This window comes from Cuculus canorus, chromosome 12 (assembly GCF_017976375.1).
Source record: "Cuculus canorus isolate bCucCan1 chromosome 12, bCucCan1.pri, whole genome shotgun sequence".
NCBI classification, from domain to species: Eukaryota; Metazoa; Chordata; class Aves; order Cuculiformes; family Cuculidae; genus Cuculus; species Cuculus canorus.
The window spans coordinates 7,311,450-7,330,520 of record NC_071412.1 but is presented as its reverse complement, the minus strand read 5'-3'; the positions used below and the strand labels follow the sequence as shown (position 1 = coordinate 7,330,520).

At 43.5% G+C, this 19,071-nt stretch overlaps 1 protein-coding gene across 1 annotated transcript; it reads right to left on the bottom strand.

Annotated features, from left to right (window-relative positions):
- Positions 1–643: 643 nt before the first annotated feature.
- On the bottom strand, positions 644–7,264 carry MESD (mesoderm development LRP chaperone). Its single transcript, XM_054078095.1, has 3 exons — positions 7,043–7,264; positions 4,844–5,076; positions 644–4,343 (listed from the first exon to the last, which is right to left on the bottom strand). The coding sequence occupies exons 1-3, from the start codon at positions 7,193–7,195 to the stop codon at positions 4,082–4,084; spliced, it is 648 nt and encodes a 215-aa protein (XP_053934070.1). The 5' UTR covers positions 7,196–7,264; the 3' UTR covers positions 644–4,081.
- Positions 7,265–19,071: the final 11,807 nt, after the last annotated feature.

Here is a 19,071-nt window from a genome sequence, read left to right as displayed (position 1 = left end):
GTAATTTAAAATATGTAATATTTTGAATACTCTTGAGATTTCATTTTAGATGAGGGGATGAAAACTGACTTTTTGCAAAAGAAGTTGAATTAAATAAAACTGCGCTAAGGACACGTTAAGAAAAAAAAAATTCAAGATGCGTTGCAGGCACGGGTCTGGGAAATAATAAGCAATGATCATATTAATGTATATATTAAATGTCTATTTTATTTATTTATTGACTCAGCAAGTGCTCAGCAACAATATGGTTTTTCAGTGCAACCTTGCAATACAATTATTCTTGTGTAACGCAGCCTTTCTCACTACACTTTGCCTAAGCTACAGCAAGATCCAGGTTACTCCGTGTTGCTGTTCTATCACCAGCTGCTTCTCCTCGCCACTGGCCTTACAGCTTGCAAGTCAACCGCCTCGCTGTTCATCTCTTTCCAAGCACACAGAGACCTGTGATATGTAACACTGCCACCAACAAAGGCACCTGCGCTGATTTAACAATTTCACAAGTGCTCATTGTAGTTGTTACAGGCAGCAAAGATGAGCCCACAGTTGTCTGGGTTTTGAGATGCCACTAAATTACAAAAGGAAAAAAAAGGTTTTGGTTGTAAGTCTCATGGATTAGAGCATTCCAGTTCCCATTCTGTAAAAATGTAGTCTCTTTCATCCAGCAGAGGCACAGGGATTCTGGAATTTCTGCTGTTAACAGGAAACTTTATTGCACCATTACATATAAATCCCAGCACTTGCAATTCTCATCATTTTTAAATGAATACAGACACTCCTTGCATCTCTAACTAGCAAGATTTAGTAGTTGCTGAGGATGTTTTCTTATAAATTCAACTACCAGCATCCAGTCACTCACTGCACATGGGACTTCTCTTGGGTCTTCTGGGCCCTGGTATTAGTGATTTCAATGTCAGCTTTCCGACTTACTTCTTGATGAGAAGACCTCATGAACAGGAGATGCATTTGTACTCTACTAGATAGCAATTTGAACTGGTTTGGGTTTTTTGCAGTACACAGTACCTATTAGGATTATCTTTAAAAAAACCTCACACTCACCAAGATATTTGTTCCAGTATTTTATTACATAAAAAGGTGATTGTCCATTGTAAATTTTTCATGAAGTGCAACCACATCTTGTGCAGTACCATCAACAAACTTCTTTTTTCCAGGAAGGACAGTTGGGTTAAAAATCCAGCAGTAATTTAGAGAACAGAGAAACCACTAAGCTGAGTGGAGAAAGGAAGCAGACACTTAGCTGTCATGAAAGCAGGTGATTTTCCATGTACCTCTGTATAGTACTGAAAAAAAAAGGAAATAAGAGCTATAATCACCACCCTACTTGTCAAAATATTTTAAAGGCTGTATCTGAATTGCCTAAAAAGCCAAAAATCCTGTTGTTGAAAGTCCAATGAGACTCCAATGCAGAACCTAACATCTACTGGGGTACTTACAGAACTTTAATGGCCTTAAGTAGCTTTTCAAAGATGTTTATATGTACTTGTTTATATTTACAAAAATGTGTGTGAGATTGTGGAGGCCTCATTAGCAAATAACATATTCTTAGGTAACACTGCACCAGGAGAAGGGCCAGGGTCTCAAGAACTTACTCGTTTTAAAAGAGAACATGAGTTGTTTTGGAGTAGTTAAGAACTACTGTCTGGTAAAGAAGTTCCTGCCAGACTGCCACATTATACTTATAAGCATAATTAATTATTTGTTGAGCACGAAGCATGAAGGGAGAAGAAAGAAGGAAGACAAAAAAGCTACTTGAAGGATATTTTGTATTGAAAAGCGAAAGGTCAAGAGTTACTCCTATATTAAAAACGTAAAAATACCCAAACACTTTAAAATTTAATTAAGCTGTTTGGTACAAAACATGCCTGCATTTGGCATAGGCAGCTCCAAACAACCAAACAAAATCCAGTAAATTGGATGGTGGAATTACAACAGAGCTGTGCCCCTCCTTTTAACTATATAGGGAAGAAGACCCAGCCTACTGCACTCGTAGCTTTATGAATTACTAAAAGAAGTATCTATTCTCAGATAGTTGGGCTACAACTACAGTGGAGTAATAGTTTTTCCTCCTTGGCTAATTTGCTTTTGTATTATTTTATACTGTTTTGCACTGCTTGATTATTTAGCTGAAGAACAACCCAATTTCATCAAAAAAGGAATGTTGTATTTTGTAGCATTAGGAAAACTACAGAAATTGCATCTCCACACATTTCTCATCATAATCAGAATTGTCATCTCTATAACATAGATTTACGCTATTAAAAGGAAAAAAACCCTCATCTCATGTTTATAGTTTTGTCTGACCTTTGTTAATCTATTGAGATGAAAAGCAATATTCTTTAAAAAAGGGAGGTGCAAACCCGAACACTTGACAAAATGATAGTTATGAAAAAGAAATGGACTGCATGCCTCTCCTCAATGCAATGTGATATCCAAGTATCTACAAACTCTTCACTACGCAGTTGGATTAATGGTAAAATACAAAAGTAATACAGTTAAATCTAAAGAAATACATATCTGATTTTTCCACTCAAACAGGCAAAGGTCTGTTTAATGCAGTGAGGCAGGAAAGGTTTCTTTAAACCTAAATTCATAGCAATATAATTAAATAAAAAACAGTCACCTGGAACCTTCATCAGCAACAAGTCCTTATGCAGAGAAACCAAGGATGAGTTAGTTTGTCTCCTGAATATCGAACTAATGCAGAATTATTCAGAGGATTTTACTACTCAGCAAAACATTAAGGTTAGTGACATCATTTGTTTTAGAACAAGCACTCGGTAAGTCACAGTTTCCCACTTTTGATACTGAAGTATTCCACAAGTTCAACCATTATGGTTCAATTAGGACCCTTAATCCAAAACAGTTGGATTTTAGCACCTTAAATAAAGAGTCAAAGTAACATCTTAGTACTGAATGAAGACAGTTAATTCTGTGCTCATCCTCTGGAAAATGATGTGAACCATACATACTAGGTGCACTTAGTTCTTAACACATAGCAAGGCAGAAACATTCTAAACAGTGCATTTGATTGAATACAATCTGAATAATAATGAATTTATTTATGAAGAGGAACCAAATCTGTTCCCAAAAAAAGCGTAACTGGTTATTAAACAATCAGTAAGTGATATGTCTAACTCTGTACTGTAATCAGTGCTTTTTCAAACACTGTAACAAACCCTTAAATCAGTAAAACAAAATAATTTCAGAATTAAAGCTATTTCTTCTAGCTCACTGTCTATATAACGGGGCATACATAACATTTGGTTCCACAGGCAGAGATTTTTGGCAGATGTAGCCACCTGAATGGCATAAATCTGACTTTTCCTTTCACCCCAACACTGTTCATGAGGGTACTGTAACCCAGCACCCCTTCTGCTCGGTACAGAATCTCTTCTCTGCACTAATTTGGAGTGTGTTAGTCAAGTATTTGCCTCAGCTTCTACCATTCTTCTAAATACTTCTATAGATTTGAGGGGGCATACAGAATTTTTTTTTTTTTAATTCTTTTAAATAAACAGGCAATCTAAACAGACTTGTCCTAAACGCTGCAATCTCAGGCATCTTTGGCCGCTGTAACAGTACTCTTGGCAATTTTAGGCAGTTGTGCAAATTGAGCCTAGGAAACTGGGTTCAAAGAGAATCTTTTAGCACTGTACTCTGCTATCTAACAGTGGCTATGAATCACTGACCAACTCGCACACCCAAGATGGACACAGCTACTACAGATGAACATCAGTGTATTCCGAGACTGTATTTCTTCTTTTCCACTTAAATTAAGTTTGTGATGTTAGACACACAGATTTATATGTTAGTTTTGAAAAACAACAAAAGCATCAAAAAATTACAAACTAACGTAGTCAACCACTGGTATCAAACATTACCTTTCCTGTAATTAAACAAATGGCCAACATTATTAAGTAAACTGGTGTGTTTCAACAGTCTTTTAACCTCAGTAATCTCTGCATCTTTCTTTGCCCTGCCCCAGTGAAGCCAAGAACTGTATGGAAAATTAGTTTTTCTTGAAAGAACGGCAGAGCAGCACTCAGTCTGGTTAACGCATCCGTCATAGATCCTCTCTCTGTTTGGTTGCTCGGTTGTCCTCTTTGCTATTAGATTTCTTGTCTGTGTCTTTTTTCTTCTTTGCTTTTTCAGGTTTGGTTTTGTTTTTCACTTTTTCACTTTCTTCTGCTCCTTTGCCAGGATAAACTTGACCTTCCAGGGTAACATCCGCACACCGTTCCTGACTTACGAGAAAGTCTTTGATTTCCCAGGCATAACCACCATCACGCAGCATGAAGATGGCACGGTTTGAGCCAACAATAAACCTAGAGGAAAGACATACATTCTTCCAGTTAGCTCCACACCTTTCAAGCACTACAGCGCTTTCCTAAATTCAGAGCACCTCCACAAGTGAGGCATACATTCAAGAGCAAGAAGCTGTTGTTGGTGTTGCCTGGGGATGGGGACAAGAGAACAATTTTATAGCACACCTAAGAATAAAATGTATTAAGTTTACAAATAGTCAAGGAAGAATAAGACCAAGATGAAAACCTAAGAACTAATTCGGGACTATGTAAAATCCACTAATTGGCATTAATTTGCTTTATACATTTACTGCAACCCTTCTCAGCCTCAATTCAAGAGTGCAACATTCCTCTGTTTCAAAATGATCCTTTCTCTCTGAGAGAAAAATGGCATTTTTAGCAAGGAGAACAAAAACCCCTTTGTGGTGACAAGCCTTCCAAGTATGATGTTTTCCATCAAGCACACAAAGACAAACTTCTGCAGCTAAAATTGATAAACAGCTGAAATGTAATGATCTTACCTTTGCACATCATAGTTTGCATTGAAGAGGCTGCCCTGCCACAAGCTAGTGATTTCTTCTGTATCCTTTTCTGTGGGATTTCCCGACACTGTGACAAACATCATCAAAGTCTTCCCCTTTTTCGTCAGCTTGAGAATACTTTCAGGCTTGCCTGGATCAATTTTTGAGAAATCTATTGGTGCTGGGGGTCTCTTGTGTTCGGGAAGATCCCCCTCTTCAATGTCATCATCTTTCTGTTTGGAAAGAGAAAAGGAGGCTTTAAACTCAACCTCCCTCAAAGCTTTTCTTCTTTGAAACTTCCTATTGTTTAGAGAACAACTCTGCTTTGATAAAGCGGAAGAATCACATTGTTTAACAATGGAGATTTTCAACTCAAAAGAAATACTTTTGTCTCAAGATACTTCACCAGGAGTGCTCTTCCCATTTATAATCCTCCCCTCAAAATGACACGTGCTGATACTGACAGGATTTCATTTCACCATGTACTAAGAAATATTGCAGCCTGAAGGCTGATTCAATACAGGTACTTCATAAAATAACACTTTTTTATTCTTCATGTTTTCACATAAATTTATTAGGAATACAAGATGGACTGAGGAAGCTCCACTAAAAAGCGTCATACACACATAAATAAGACAGTCACCATCTTTCCTAATAAAAAATATTAGGAGTCATTTCACTCAGTTGAAAGTAATGATGCTTGATTCTGGACAGATCTGTGCCCTGGGCCCCTCATTCCAGAGGACAATTCCTGCTCTCATCCAAATTCATAATGGTTCCTTTGTTTCTCATTTCCGCCATCAAGTTCACTTGTGCCCCTTCTCTATCCTCCAGCCACCACCCCCTCAAGTCTTTCATGTTCCTTATGTGTGTCCTGACTATCATTAGGCAAAATGCCATACTGCTGACCATCCCAAAGCCGGAATAGCCAGTAATTGTTGAGCTTCTGTTTTAGTAACATTTTTCTTCTGGGGTTCTGGCTGTATGTGTGTTTCCGCAGGGGCGATGCCAACCCCAGTAGGCAGCTGCCCAGCAGCTCAGCCACATCTGCACGCAACACAGCTACAACCATCTGTGCTGCACACAGTGAACTGGAGCAGAGACCTGCTCCAGCTAAAAGGGAAAACTCGAAACAGCATCCTGACCCTATCTGTCACGTGGCTGGAACAGAATAGATAGTCGAAGAGCCTCCTTTTCATCCAGGCATCCAATTCACAAAGTCAAAGATGCTCACCTTTAACATCTTTCCTACAACACCAAATTTGATTGAAGTTGGCCAATATTATCACTTAAGCCTTGATTGTTTAGCAGCTGAGACTACTCAGTTTCTGTTAGTTATAGCACTAACAGAAAGGTGAACTTTGAGCTTTTTACATAATTATATTTAAAATTTTAACTCAATCTCCCTTCCTTAAGGGAATAACAGTCTATAGGATGAACACAGTAACAGTCCATGGATGAACAAGTCCATAACCTGCCAGCCAAAGCAGATGTCCTTACTCATACAACAGTTACTTAACTTATATTACAGCTACAAAACCTACTTCTCTGCCTTGATTCACAGCTGTAACTGATGCTAACAGGAGACATAAGTTTCCAGTCTATTATTTCCTCCAATTTTTGCGCAAAATGTTCTGGGGAACAGCCTCATGGGAAAGAATAAAAGACAGTGACAAGCACTGTGGCTTTTAGCAGAAGACGATGGAAGGCAAAAACAATGGTAGAAAAACCCTGAACAGTGGTCTGACAACCACATAGAGGAAGAGTGATGGGAAGCTGTCAAAGAAAGTTAAGGCAGGAGGATGAAGGGAGACAAGAAAGCGATTGAATAAATTATTACCGGGGGGGGATGAAGGGCGACAAGAAAGAGCTGGAATTTGAATAAGTCATTACCAGGAGGAGGAGCAAGGAAGGAAACACCAAATCAAAAGACAAGTATCTATCTACTCTGTAACCACGAGTATTTCTCCTGCTCTCCATCCTTCGGTCACAAAACCTACCGCCCTGAATACCCGAATCAGCAGACATTTAACCCCAAACCATTCTGCTGGCGCGCGCGTGGGGCTCCGACGCTGGAAAGGGGGCGAGAAAGGCTGCTTCTCCTTTTTCCGTGTCAGCTCACCACGACTTTGGAACCTGCCCCGAACGCCTCTCCTTCCCTTCCCCGCGCCGAGCACAGCCGGGCCCCGCTCCCCGCACCTCCCACTGCTCCAGCAGCCGAGCCATGTCCGCGTCGTTGTAGTCACGAATGTCCTTCTTCTTGGCGGGTCCCGCCCGCCGCTTCCCCTCAGGGTCGTCGTCGGCCGCCGCGCACAACGCGAGCACCGCCAACAGCCACCACACCGCCACCATCTTGACCCACGCCGCGCAGAGGCGGGCCCGGCGCTTAAGGGAGGGCAGCGGCTGGGACCGGAAGGGGCGGAGCACAAGCCGGAAAGGGCTCGGGGAAGCCGGAAGGGGCGGGGAGAAGCCGGAAGGAGGAGCTCTAAGGGGAGGGAGGAGGAGCTGAAGGGGCGGGAGGAGGAGCTGGAGGAGAGGGAGGAGCTGGAGGAGAGGGAGGAGCTGGAGGGAAAGGAGGAGGAGCTGAAGGGGAAGGAGGAGGAGCTGGAGGGGAGGGAGGAAGAAGGAGCTGGAGGGGAGAGAGGAGGAGCTGGAGGGGAAGGGAGGAGGAGCTGGAGGGGAGGGAGAAGGAGCTGGAGGGGAGGGAGGAGGAGCTGGAGGGGAGCGGGGAGGAGCTGGAAAGGGGAGGGCGTTACGGAATACTGTGACCCGAGCTGTAAGGGACCCAGAAGGGTCATGGGATGGGTGGTTTGGAAAAGAGCTCTGAGGTCACCAAGCCCGGTGCGCCTGTCTGCTGCTGAACCTGAGCACCTCATCCACCCGAGTTTAAACACCTCCGGGGTGGGGACTCCGCCGCCTCCCTGAGCAGCTGCTCCAGTGCCTGATGACCCTTTCAGTGAAGAATTCTTTCCTGATGTCCAATCTGAACCTGCCCTGGTGCAACTTGAGGCCATTCCCTCTTGTCTCATCAGCTGTAATGGGAGAAGAGAACAACACCCGCTTTGCCACAACCTCCTTTCAGGCAGTTGTAGGCAGTGATGAGGTCTCCCCTCAGCCTCCTTCTCTCCAGGCTAAACATTCTTCGTTCCCTCAGCTGCTCCTCATAACCCTTGTTCTCCAGCCCCTTCATGTCCTTCCCTACCTCCTTTCCCTCCTCTGGACACACTCCAGCCCCTCAATGACCTTATTGGCACGAGGGGCCCAAAACTCAACCGAGGATTCGAGGTATGGCCTCACCACCGCTGAGCCCAGGGGCACAGTCTCTGCCCCGGTCCTGCTGGCCACGCTGTGTCTGACAGGCCAAGATGCCATTGGCCTTCTTGGCCAACTGGGCCAGTGCTGGCTCCTTCCAGCCGCTGCCAACCAACACCCCCAGGTCCTTCTCCTCCAGCAGCTTTCCAGCCACCCTCCCCCAAGCCTGTAGTGCCGCACAGGGTTGTTGTGTCCCCAGTGCAGGACTCTGCACTTGGCCTGGTTAAACTCCATCCCACTGGCCTCAGCCCATCGACCCAGCCTGCCCAGATCCCCCTGTAGAGCCTCCCTACCCTCCAGCAGATCGACACTTCCTCCCACCTTAGGATCGTCAACTCCAACTCCTATCCCTGCATAGGACAACCCCAAAATTCACACCATATGTCTGAGTGCAGTGTCCAAATGCTTCTTGAATAGCTCAGCTTGGTGCCATGACTGCTTCCCTGGGAGTCTGTTCCAGTGCTCCACCACCCTCTGAATGAGTCACCAGGGCTTGGACCAGGGATCAGGGGATGGCCGGCGGGACAACCACCACCTTCTCAGCTGCTATGGGCTGAGGGATGGTGGTGCAGCTCCCTGGAGAGAACGCGCTGGGGCAAAGGCATCCTCTTGCTCCAGGAGGCAGCAGCAGCCCCCGCTGTGCTCCTTGCAGAACCCGGCCTGCTTTATGGAATGGGAGGTGGCTCTGGTGTCCGTGCTTAACAGGCGTGTGATGGACCAGCTCCTGGGGTAGAAACCGTGTAATTCTGTTGCTTTTTTAAAAGCAGGATGACAAGAACCTGCATTCACTGATCTGTGTGATGGGAACTGTGCCCATTGCATGGATTTTAACGAGTATCTCAGCGATAATAGGTTTTTAGAAGAAGACTTAAAAAAATAAAGCTTTTTGTTACTAAAACACAACTCCAGGATGTCTGATCACCACAAAATGATTAAGAGATGTGGCTTTTTCTTTGTACCAATTACTTTGCCATTATCTAAAACAAATCAAATTGTATCAAGTGATGTCTGCTTAGCCTTATTTCACTCTTCAGTCTGTGTTTTATCCTCATGGAAGCTGTTTTAATTCTAAATAGTATTGTTTCCTCTTTTGCCTTTTAGACTCGGACTCCGAGAAGTTTAAACTTGGGACTTCAAGGAAGCATCACAGTAACTGCTACTGGCAGATATTCATTATGGTCAGGCTGATTAGTGAACAGGGTGCTCCTCCACTCAGGTGGAAGCACTGAAGGGAGAGCAGGTTCAGAGTAGAGGAGCTAATTCTATGGAGTGAATGCTTTCAGCCCCAGTTCTGTTACGCTATATAGTCCCATAATGAGCCAGGAGCCCACTGCCATTATGGGCACAGCTTGCTAATACAAAACAAAAGCAGTCAATAGGCAAGGGTGTAGGCTCAGGAGACTTTCCAAAGCCTTGACTAGCTCTTGAAATAGTAAGACACTGAAGGACTATGCAGCTTGTGAACACCGGGGAGACATGCCCCACGAAGCAGCAGCTTGCCAAGTGCATGCATAGCATGAGAAACAGCAGAGGAGGATGTGGGATCCAAGATTTCAGCACCCTGATAAACAACCAGCCTGGTCTGCAAGCTCCATTCTGAGGGTTATCGTTTTATAACATTTCAGACACGCTGCCAGTGTGCCTGAGAAACAGGAAGCAGTTAGACCATAGCTATTCATGGAGCTTGTTAAATGTACAGTAACTGAAATGGGGTTTTAGTCAAGCACTTTTCACAAAGCTGTCCAATAAGTCACTAATGAGCACATTTGCTCAGTGATTTCTCATTAAATATAATGAACATTAGGTATTCCATATCAGATTGCCCTGATTAATGAGGTCTTACTAAAATATGTTTCTTGTTACATTTGTTTTTACTGGATCATGTGTACGTTCACTGGAAAAAAATAAAGACTAAAGATTCAGTTTTGGAATGCTGGACTTTGAGCATAAAATATTTTCATTTAATTTCTACTGGGAAATATTTTCTTCAATTCTATTTTGTCTCACTAGAGCAAACCAAGCCAACTTTGGCTTTCCTTAATATCTAGTGCTACGGTCAGATGTGGATCTCAAGGGTAATCCAATTCCCTTTGGTAAATGAACAAGTTGTTCAGTATATCCAGCACCAAACAACACTATACATTTCCTCGTCATGCATATAAAAACTTTAATTTGAAATGGAGATATTTTTCCTGCTTGGCTCTGACCTTGCCACTCTCTCTGTTCAGGCAGAATTCTGTGTCCAGGAAGAACTTGATCAAAGTACGCTCTTTGTGGAGTCAGCTGCAGAACAAACACCTATTCAGCCTCTCTCTGTACTCTGCTGTTCTTTCACATGCAAGAAACAAAAGCCATGCAGCTAGAAATACGTATCACTGATGGGGCAAATTAAATTGCTTTTACTTTGTATTGAAGCACACCGTGTTTTGTTCAGAGTATCTGGAGAATCATACAAATATGCTTTTTATAGCTTAAGCATTTTCATGTTCCTTAACAACTTTTATAGTCCTAGCATTATTATGATTACAATACAGAACATACCCGACAATAGATGGCTACTTTCATTATAGATTGCAAAAGTAAAGTGTTTAAGGCTATATCTTGTAGCTTAAATCCCATCTAATCATGCCAGGGAATGTCTCAAGCTGTGGCTGTCATTTTTACTTCTGCAACATACAAATTTTATTAGCAGCACTTTCAATTACCAAGTTATACCTTATCAGGGAAATCTACCTCCCCCTGTTGAAGCAAACTGTTTTCATTATTGAGTAGGGTTGTGTCAGGCTGTAATATGAACAGATGGAGAATGTTCTAAATTCTGTTTGTGATAGTCGGGATGCTCTCTTTTTTTTTTTTTTTATTTTTTAAATATAACCTGCATTTTTGAACTATATTTGTGCAATATATACTTCCCATACCATCATTTCTTATGGGTTAGGAAAAGAATATGCGCATACTTTTGGCGGCCAAAATCTCTCTCTGGGCTTTGCTGGTGGTAGGGTTTTGTGTGTAGTTTTCTATTTTTAAGTGGATTCTCGTTCGTCACATTTTACTTTTTTTTTTGAAAATACAGTGCAGTAGGGTCCTAAAGCTTATTCCTCGGAATGAAACCTTGAAAAGAACAAAGAACTTGACTTCATCAAGGAAACAGCAGCACCTTCTTGGAAGGACATGTAGACAATTAAAAGATTAAACTTAACAGGATCAGAAGATCAGCCCTAAGCATGCAAAAAGGAGAATGAACATGAAAGGGCTACCTGCTATCCACACATGCTGTGTCTGGAAGAATTAATTTGTTTTAAGAACTCTACTAATACAAGAGGATGTTTAATAGTGGCTCAGATGAATGAGGTGGTGCGAAAGGCAGCCTTTTGGTGATTACTTTGAATATCTAAAACGATTGAGGTGTGGTGCACAGCTGTGCTCTTTGTGCAGCCTGGTAGGCAGTAGAACTGCTTTTGCACCTACTAACTTAGTAAAGGACCAGGACAACAGTGTGTTAATTAATACAGAAGGCTTGCTGAGTAAGCAAGTTTTGAGATGACCCAGAATTCAGAGCATTCTTACCCTTCTAACAGCATTGTCATACATTTTACAGAATGCCAGGATATTCTGCATTATTTGCAATAAAACATACAAAATGAATGTTTTCATAGGTCAAAACACCTTACGTACCCTAAATGTTCCCCTGCAGAGTCAATCTAACGCATGAGCTCTCACGCAAAGACAGCACAGGAGTTAATTCAGATCCCTGAATGCAGTCATTTTCAGAGAAAAACTCGAAGACTCAGTCCTGAATATCTTGCCTTGAAAACAAATATGAGTATTTCTAAATCTCAAGAAATAAAAATATGCTTTTTAATGCTGTTACTAGCAGCATAGTAAGCAAAATATTGTCACCTAGAGCATACGCATCTAAATAATTCAGAATAATTTCAGTCCTCAAATTAACTTAATGCATAAAACAAGCACACTCACTTGTCATCTATTAAGAGCATGCAGATTTTGTTCCAGAGTTAGTCAGACCTTGAATTCCTCAGTCCAATTTGAATAAACTAAGTCTTTTATTCAAAAATCTCCCAAACTAGGGATTTATTATTATGATTTGGAGAGGAAATAGTGATTTGTGTACCTTGAAATTCCAATTCTGAATTCAGCTTTGACTATAAAATAAATCTTTACCATAAATCTATGTTCTCCTGTGCATGGACATTTTATAAATGAGAATTTATTGACTGAATTAAGATGTTTGACAAATGACTTGTTATCTTTGTATCGTTAACTATCTAATCAGGTTTGGGGAGGGGGTATGACGCCTGGCTGTCTAGTCTGCTGCAATGAATCTATACACTGTAATCCTTAAATTCAGAAACGCCATTCAATGTTCCTGTTAATACTCCTCTTACTGCAAGATTTCATACAAATCTGTGCTGGTTAAAGCTATGCGTTGGTTACACAACTTAAAGTTACCCTATTAAGAAAAGAATTACGTTATATCAATGTCAAAAAAGTTCCCACAGGAATTCCATTTATAGTCTAATTTCCACAACCTAACTGAAATTAATTTTGTAGTCCCAATTTAATTTTAGGTTTACGGGTCAGTTTTGGCACCTACATGTAATATAAGTAATACATTACACAAACTTCTGATGGATTAAAGGTACTGGACTTAAACTGGTAACGATCACCAGCTCTTCTCATAGAACACACAGGCACAACGAGAAAAAGCGTAGGATCAGAGATTCCTATGAAAACATCCATTAAATTTCTCTCATGGTGTATATTAAGAAAAAGGAGGGGTGAGAGGGAAACGCAAACCCTTCTGTAGAGCATTGCAGCTGCAGGACAGAACATAACTACCAAAAGTGTAATTCAGGAAGGGTGGGCCCTTGCACGTTTTGTTCAAAATACTGTGTTCGCCTTTGATGTCAAAACCACCCCAGACCTAAGAGTCTGAAGGGAGGGTCCTGGATTCCTGTTTATGCTGGACCATTCTCAGCAGCAGCATTTACCACTCTTCCATGAAGGGCTTCTGAGCTTCTAGCCAACAAACCTGGCCCTTCTCGCCTGATCCAGGGAAGAAGAATGGACACAAGGAGCTACATTGCACCTAACTCCCTCCTTGGCGCGAGCCTCATAAACCTCAAGCTGTGGGATGGATATCCATTTGTGGACATGGTAGATAAGAACATGAAGCAGAAAACCATTATTTGGTCATATCTAAATAAAATATGGCATAGCGTTCCACATCATGCAAGAAGAGTTTTGTAGCTGCATTCTTCTTTTAGTAAAAAAATGTGTCTCTTTTCCATGTCAGTGCATTAAATATCCATGGTAACAGCAGGGGACAACCAATCAATTATATATGGTACGTGGTGAAAACAACAGTACAACAAACATTGAATAAAAGAGAAAACAAAATAAAACCCCCTTTTGCTGTATTATCTTTCACTGAACAATGAGAGCTAACCAGTATTTTAGATGTAACTGAAGTATTTACATTAATGGTATCTATGTAATAAATTTTTTCTCACTAGTGTTTTTTTACTATGCAGTATTAAAAAAAAACCCAAACATGAAAACACCAAGGTTAAAAGACCATCTATTACTCTAAAAGCTACTTATTTATACACAAAACCAATTTATTTATACACAAAATAATTTTCAAAGAAGAAAAAACAAACCTTGCGACTGTGTTTGCAGTTTGCAATTGCAAGTGACGAGTAACTGTTCCTCCAGATCTCTGGATGTCTTTTTTTGCTATACACAGACCAGTTTTGAGGTTGCGTCCCTGGTGTATCAACTGTGATTACCTCTGCAGACCTAAGGCAGACCCAGATCTCGCAGTTTTCGTCTCATGTGAAGTAGTGACTGTAAGTACAAAACACTTACTTAGCACCTTAAGCCAAAATAGATCTTAAAAACAATAAACCAGTCAACACGCTTGCCTTTCCTTCTGTATGACTTACCATTCCATTGCTGCAGAGGGGAAGGCCCAGATTCTTCCAGCCTGTTCTGCAAAGTATGCCTCTATGTTAAATTATTTCTTCCGTCAGTCTCTGCCAATTTTTATCCTCCTTTGACTTTTAGTTCTCAGCCTGACAAACCAGCTGTATTCCTCTATCGTCTTGTAATTACCACCTCGTGGGTGTAGTCACACATAGCTGACACGGGGGAACCACTGAATTGCTTTTTATGCCTTCATCAGGTAGCTCCCTATTACGTTGGATAGATATACCTACTTAGGAAGGTAATATAGAGTAGTTTAATCCATTGTGGAGTACTTCCTTTCACCAACCTGCCCACATTGTTGTTCAGCTATTACTCAACACTGGCTACACGGGCAAAAATCAATTCCTCCTTCACAAAAAAGGATTTTACTAAGCAATGAAAGGGCCACGTCCCATCAGATGATGTGGAAAAGACGACTTCAGCCTCCAGTTTCTGTTGTACTAAGCACAATGCAAAATAAAGATCAATGTGATGAAAGAAGAGCTCATACAACTAAGCCAATCTTCTGTACACTACTAAGCCACATTAAAAAAAGCCTTTTAATCCCTCGTATCTGACAATGCCTGCTGTTTCGAACCCCCCAGTTCATTCAGACTCTGTCAGTGAAATCTTTTTAAGACCGAGCATGGGCACCTGATTTTCATATCTTCTAAGTCCTTAAACCAATTCACAGAGCAGCCCAAGTCCTGCGGGTCACCTCTGGACTCAGCAGCCGTGAAACACATGGGTAAGCACACATTGTCCTTGAAAGAGATGTGCTAAAGCGTTATGAAGGAAATACCCACCCCAAACATCACTGAGTAAAAGCGTGCTCCTACATCACACAGTTACATCTACCGGGCCTTTAAAGCGTATAACTAGCTGATCCTCAATTCCATTCAAATTACTGGACTCAAGAGAATCTGCGTTTTAGAATAAGGCTGTGTCTTTTTGTCCGAATAATAATAAGCAAGGTAAACACAGACTGTGAGTGATCTTGAAACCACCAGGCCAAATGCACTCATGAAGCAATGCGTCCTGTAAGAAGGCTCTAAGAGGCCGCTGCTCCAAGAAATGCCTCTTCCACAGTGAAAACAACCAGTTAAGGTGGCATTTTCCACATTATTTTTTCAAAGGTCAAACCAAAAGGGGTAGTCAAGTCATACATTCCTTTCATCATACATTCCTGTGCAGAAGAGGTGAACACCCAGGGCTGCTACTGGAGGAAAAATGATATTTGGCAGGACTGACGCGGAGGCTGTCCACAAGCAACACCTACTGCACGACAACAGTCACCGATTTCGTCCCTTACTAATACTGTACCAGAGAAGCACTGCGCTGGACTTGTGGATGGACTCAAGGAGCTCAAAGGGTATTTGCTTCGTATTTTAGCAGCTACTAAGAGCTTTAGTAGCCCTATCAGCTGTTAGGAGCTCTCACGGGTTGCTGCCTAGCTGTGTTTCTGGTGGAGGCAGCTGGGAGGAAGGCTGGTGGAGGAGCCACAGCAAGGACTCTCTGCGTTGTCCTTGGGGAATGGCACAAATCATTCAGAGCATCATGGCAGCAGCATCTAAAAATGGAAAACTTTATTAGGTCATTCAACACCTCCTCTAGCCAGGGATGAGACCTACGTTTTTCTAGAACAAAATCTTTCAAACCCTAATTAAAAGTAGTCAATTTTCATTAAAAATAAACTATGTTAATATTTATGAAAGGCGTTTCTTGTGCTATATAATATCTCACTGCCTCATTTAAGGACATACCTGGAAATATTTTGAAATCCAATTCAGATGGCTTCTGCTACCCATTGATTCTTATTTTTCAGAGTGTTGTGAAGTCATTCCTATTTATAGTTTTGCAAACGAGTTGCTGGCAGTAAGCCAAAATTGTTTAGGCCCCAATCATGACCTTCCTTTAGACTGCTATAATCTGACTCAAGTAAACAGAATTTCCCTCACAGTTTCTGTTAGGAAGGGAGGGTGGAGAACTGCCATTATTTCCGACACACCCAAAGACCAACATCTGCCCCTTTCCTCAAGCCTGGCTCTACAGCGAGGGTTTCCCCCCCAGAAGCCTGCATCCTGTTAACCCTTCACTTGCAGGTCTGTTATTCATCCTGCTCACATCCCTCCCTACAAGACGGCAGAGAAGGCCAAGGGTTCCTCTCGCTAATGGGTGAGAATATGTTTGGATAAACTTGTCTGAAGCTCTTTAAATGTATGCAATCCATTAGACGGGCTCTGTTTGTGCCAGGACATTGTTGGATCTGATCTGCAATCGAGGAGCCTGGTCCAATTTTCATTTATTTCAAGGTCACTTAAACCCCTGCAGCAGTATGAGTGTGGCAGGATCTTAGCGTAACTGTGAATTGGGACAAACGCATTTCTGGATTTCTGTAGCCTGCTAAATGCATTGTAAATGCCTAGAATTAAGAGGCTAACTTAAAAAGGTAAGTCTGATTGAAAGGAGCAAAGGAATGTTATTATTTAGCTGCAGTAAAATACATAACAAATGCAGGATGTGGTTTCAATGTGAATTCTGAATATTCAGGATTAGGTTGATGGAGGTACTGCATAACAGGAGAGAAGCTGTGTGGGACATCAATATTCTCATCACCAAACTGTACATTCCCTTTGGAAGCATCCCAGGCACCATTAAACCCATCTTCTCATAACTTGTTCCAGTCCAATTACTAATTTTAACTTTATTGTTGTTTAATGGCATTTACTCGAATGCCTCAGAGCATAACATCTTGCTTTTGACAAGAATTGTCTAATAAACTTCTTGATGTGCTGCAGAATGGAATCAGGCCAGAGGAGAAAGTCTTTGCAAAGGCTCTCCGCTCACATTTAGCGTCAGTAGGTTTACGTTTCCCTGCTGGATTCTAACAGCACCTAACCAGACTTCAAAACCGACAGAAACATGACAGAAACACAACAAATTCGTCTTCATTGGTTTAAAAAATGGGTCAAGAGCAGTGCTGAGGGAAACGCTTCAATGCAGAGATGTTGCGATGCCCCACACCATATTTACAGCACCAATTACGGGTGGCAAGGAGTTGGGCTTTTTAACCAAATCCGAGCAAATCCAGCCAAACCCCCCCTGGTGCACGGCAGGGCCACGGTCCTGAGCACCGAGCAGTCGCTTGCGATCCATCGTGGGGTGAAACAGAGAAGCCTGGCAGCTCGCAAAGGATGGTCACCGGCTTAGCGGGGCACTTACTGGCGGGGCCAGTGGGGCCAGAGCGGTGGCAACCATGCCCGGTGGGGCTGGGCAGAGGGCAGCTTCTCAGCCCCCACCTCTGCCAAGCATCCCGCTCCCTGTCCTCTGCAAAGCATCCGGCTCCCTCTTCTCCAAAGGATCCCTCTCCCCCCTCTCCAAAGCATCCATCTCCAAAGCATCCTGCTCCTCCCCTCTTCAAAGCATCCCTCTCTCACCTCCCCAAAGCATCCCACTCTCCCCTCTCCAAAGCATCCCTCTCCAAAGCATTCTGCTCCCTCTTCCGTCCAAAGCATCCCTCTCCCCCTTCTCCAAAGGTTCCCTCTCCCCCTCTCCAAAGCATCCTTCTCCAAAGCATCCTGCTCTCCCCTCTGCACAGCATCCCTCTTCTCCCTCTCCAAAGCATTGCTTGCCAAAGCATCCCTCTACCCACTCTCCAAAGCATCCCTCTCCAAAGCATCCCTCTTCAAAGCATCCTTCTCCCCCTCTCCAAAGCATCCCTCTTCAAAGCATCCTTCTCCCCCTCTCCAAAGCATCCCTCTCCCCCCTCTCCAAAGCATTCCTCTCTGAAGCATCCCTCTCCCCCGTCTCCAAAGCATCCATCTCCAAAGCGTCCCTCTTCAAAGCATCCCTCTCCCCCTCTCCAAAGCATCCCACTCCCCCCTCTCCAAAGCATCCCTCTTCAAAGCATCCTTCTCCCCCTCTCCAAAGCATCCCTCTTCAAAGCATCCTTCTCCCCCTCTCCAAAGCATCCCTCTCCCCCCTCTCCAAAGCATTCCTCTCTGAAGCATCCCTCTCCCCCGTCTCCAAAGCATCCATCTCCAAAGCGTTCCTCTTCAAAGCATCCCTCTCCCCCTCTCCAAAGCATCCATCTCCAAAGCATCCCTCTCCTCCCTCTCCAAAGCGTCCCTCTCCAAAGCATCCCTCTCCCCCTCTCCAAAGCATCCCTGTCCCCCCTCCCCAAAGCGTCCCTCTCCAAAGCATCCCTCTCCCCCTCTCCAAAGCATCCCTCTCCAAAGCATCCCTCTCCCCTTCTCCAAAGCATCCCTGTCCCCCCTCTCCAAAGCATCCCTGTCCCCCCTCTCCAAAGCACCCCTCTCCCACCCACCGGCAGCACCAGCCCACCCGGGCTGAGCTCCCCCCGCCGCCTCTCGCTCCCCCCCCCCCCCCCTCCCGCTATCGATCCATTCATTCCGCCCCTCTCCCCCCCTCCGCCGCTCCCGCCGGTGCCCGGTGCCGCCCTCCCCGCCTGGGAGGAGCGCGGGGCGGCGGGCGGGGAGCGGAGGGAGGGCAGGATTTAAACGAAGGGCGGTGACACCGCACAAAAGATTTCGATAGGCTTAAGTGAGGTTACAGCGAAGGCAACGGGGAGGGGGGAGCCTCCCTCAGCGCCGTGCAGCGTCTGGCTGGCGGATCCGCAGCCGCCTCTTCCCAGTAGTTTGTCTGAACGCCCTGAGAAAGGGAATTTAAAGGAAGATCTTGACTGTTGGGGTTGTTTTTGGTTTTTTTTTTGTGTGTGTTTTTTTGTTTTTTTTTTTTTTTTTTGTTTTTAATTTTTAATTATTTTTTTTTTTTCCGTGGGAGTTGGCGACTCGGCCACCAAACATGGCAGGAGGAGCTCCAGGCCGGGCGGGTGGCAGCATCCGCAGCCCGGAGCCACCACCCCGGCGTGCGGGAAGAGCTTAAGTGATCGCAGCGGAGCGAGG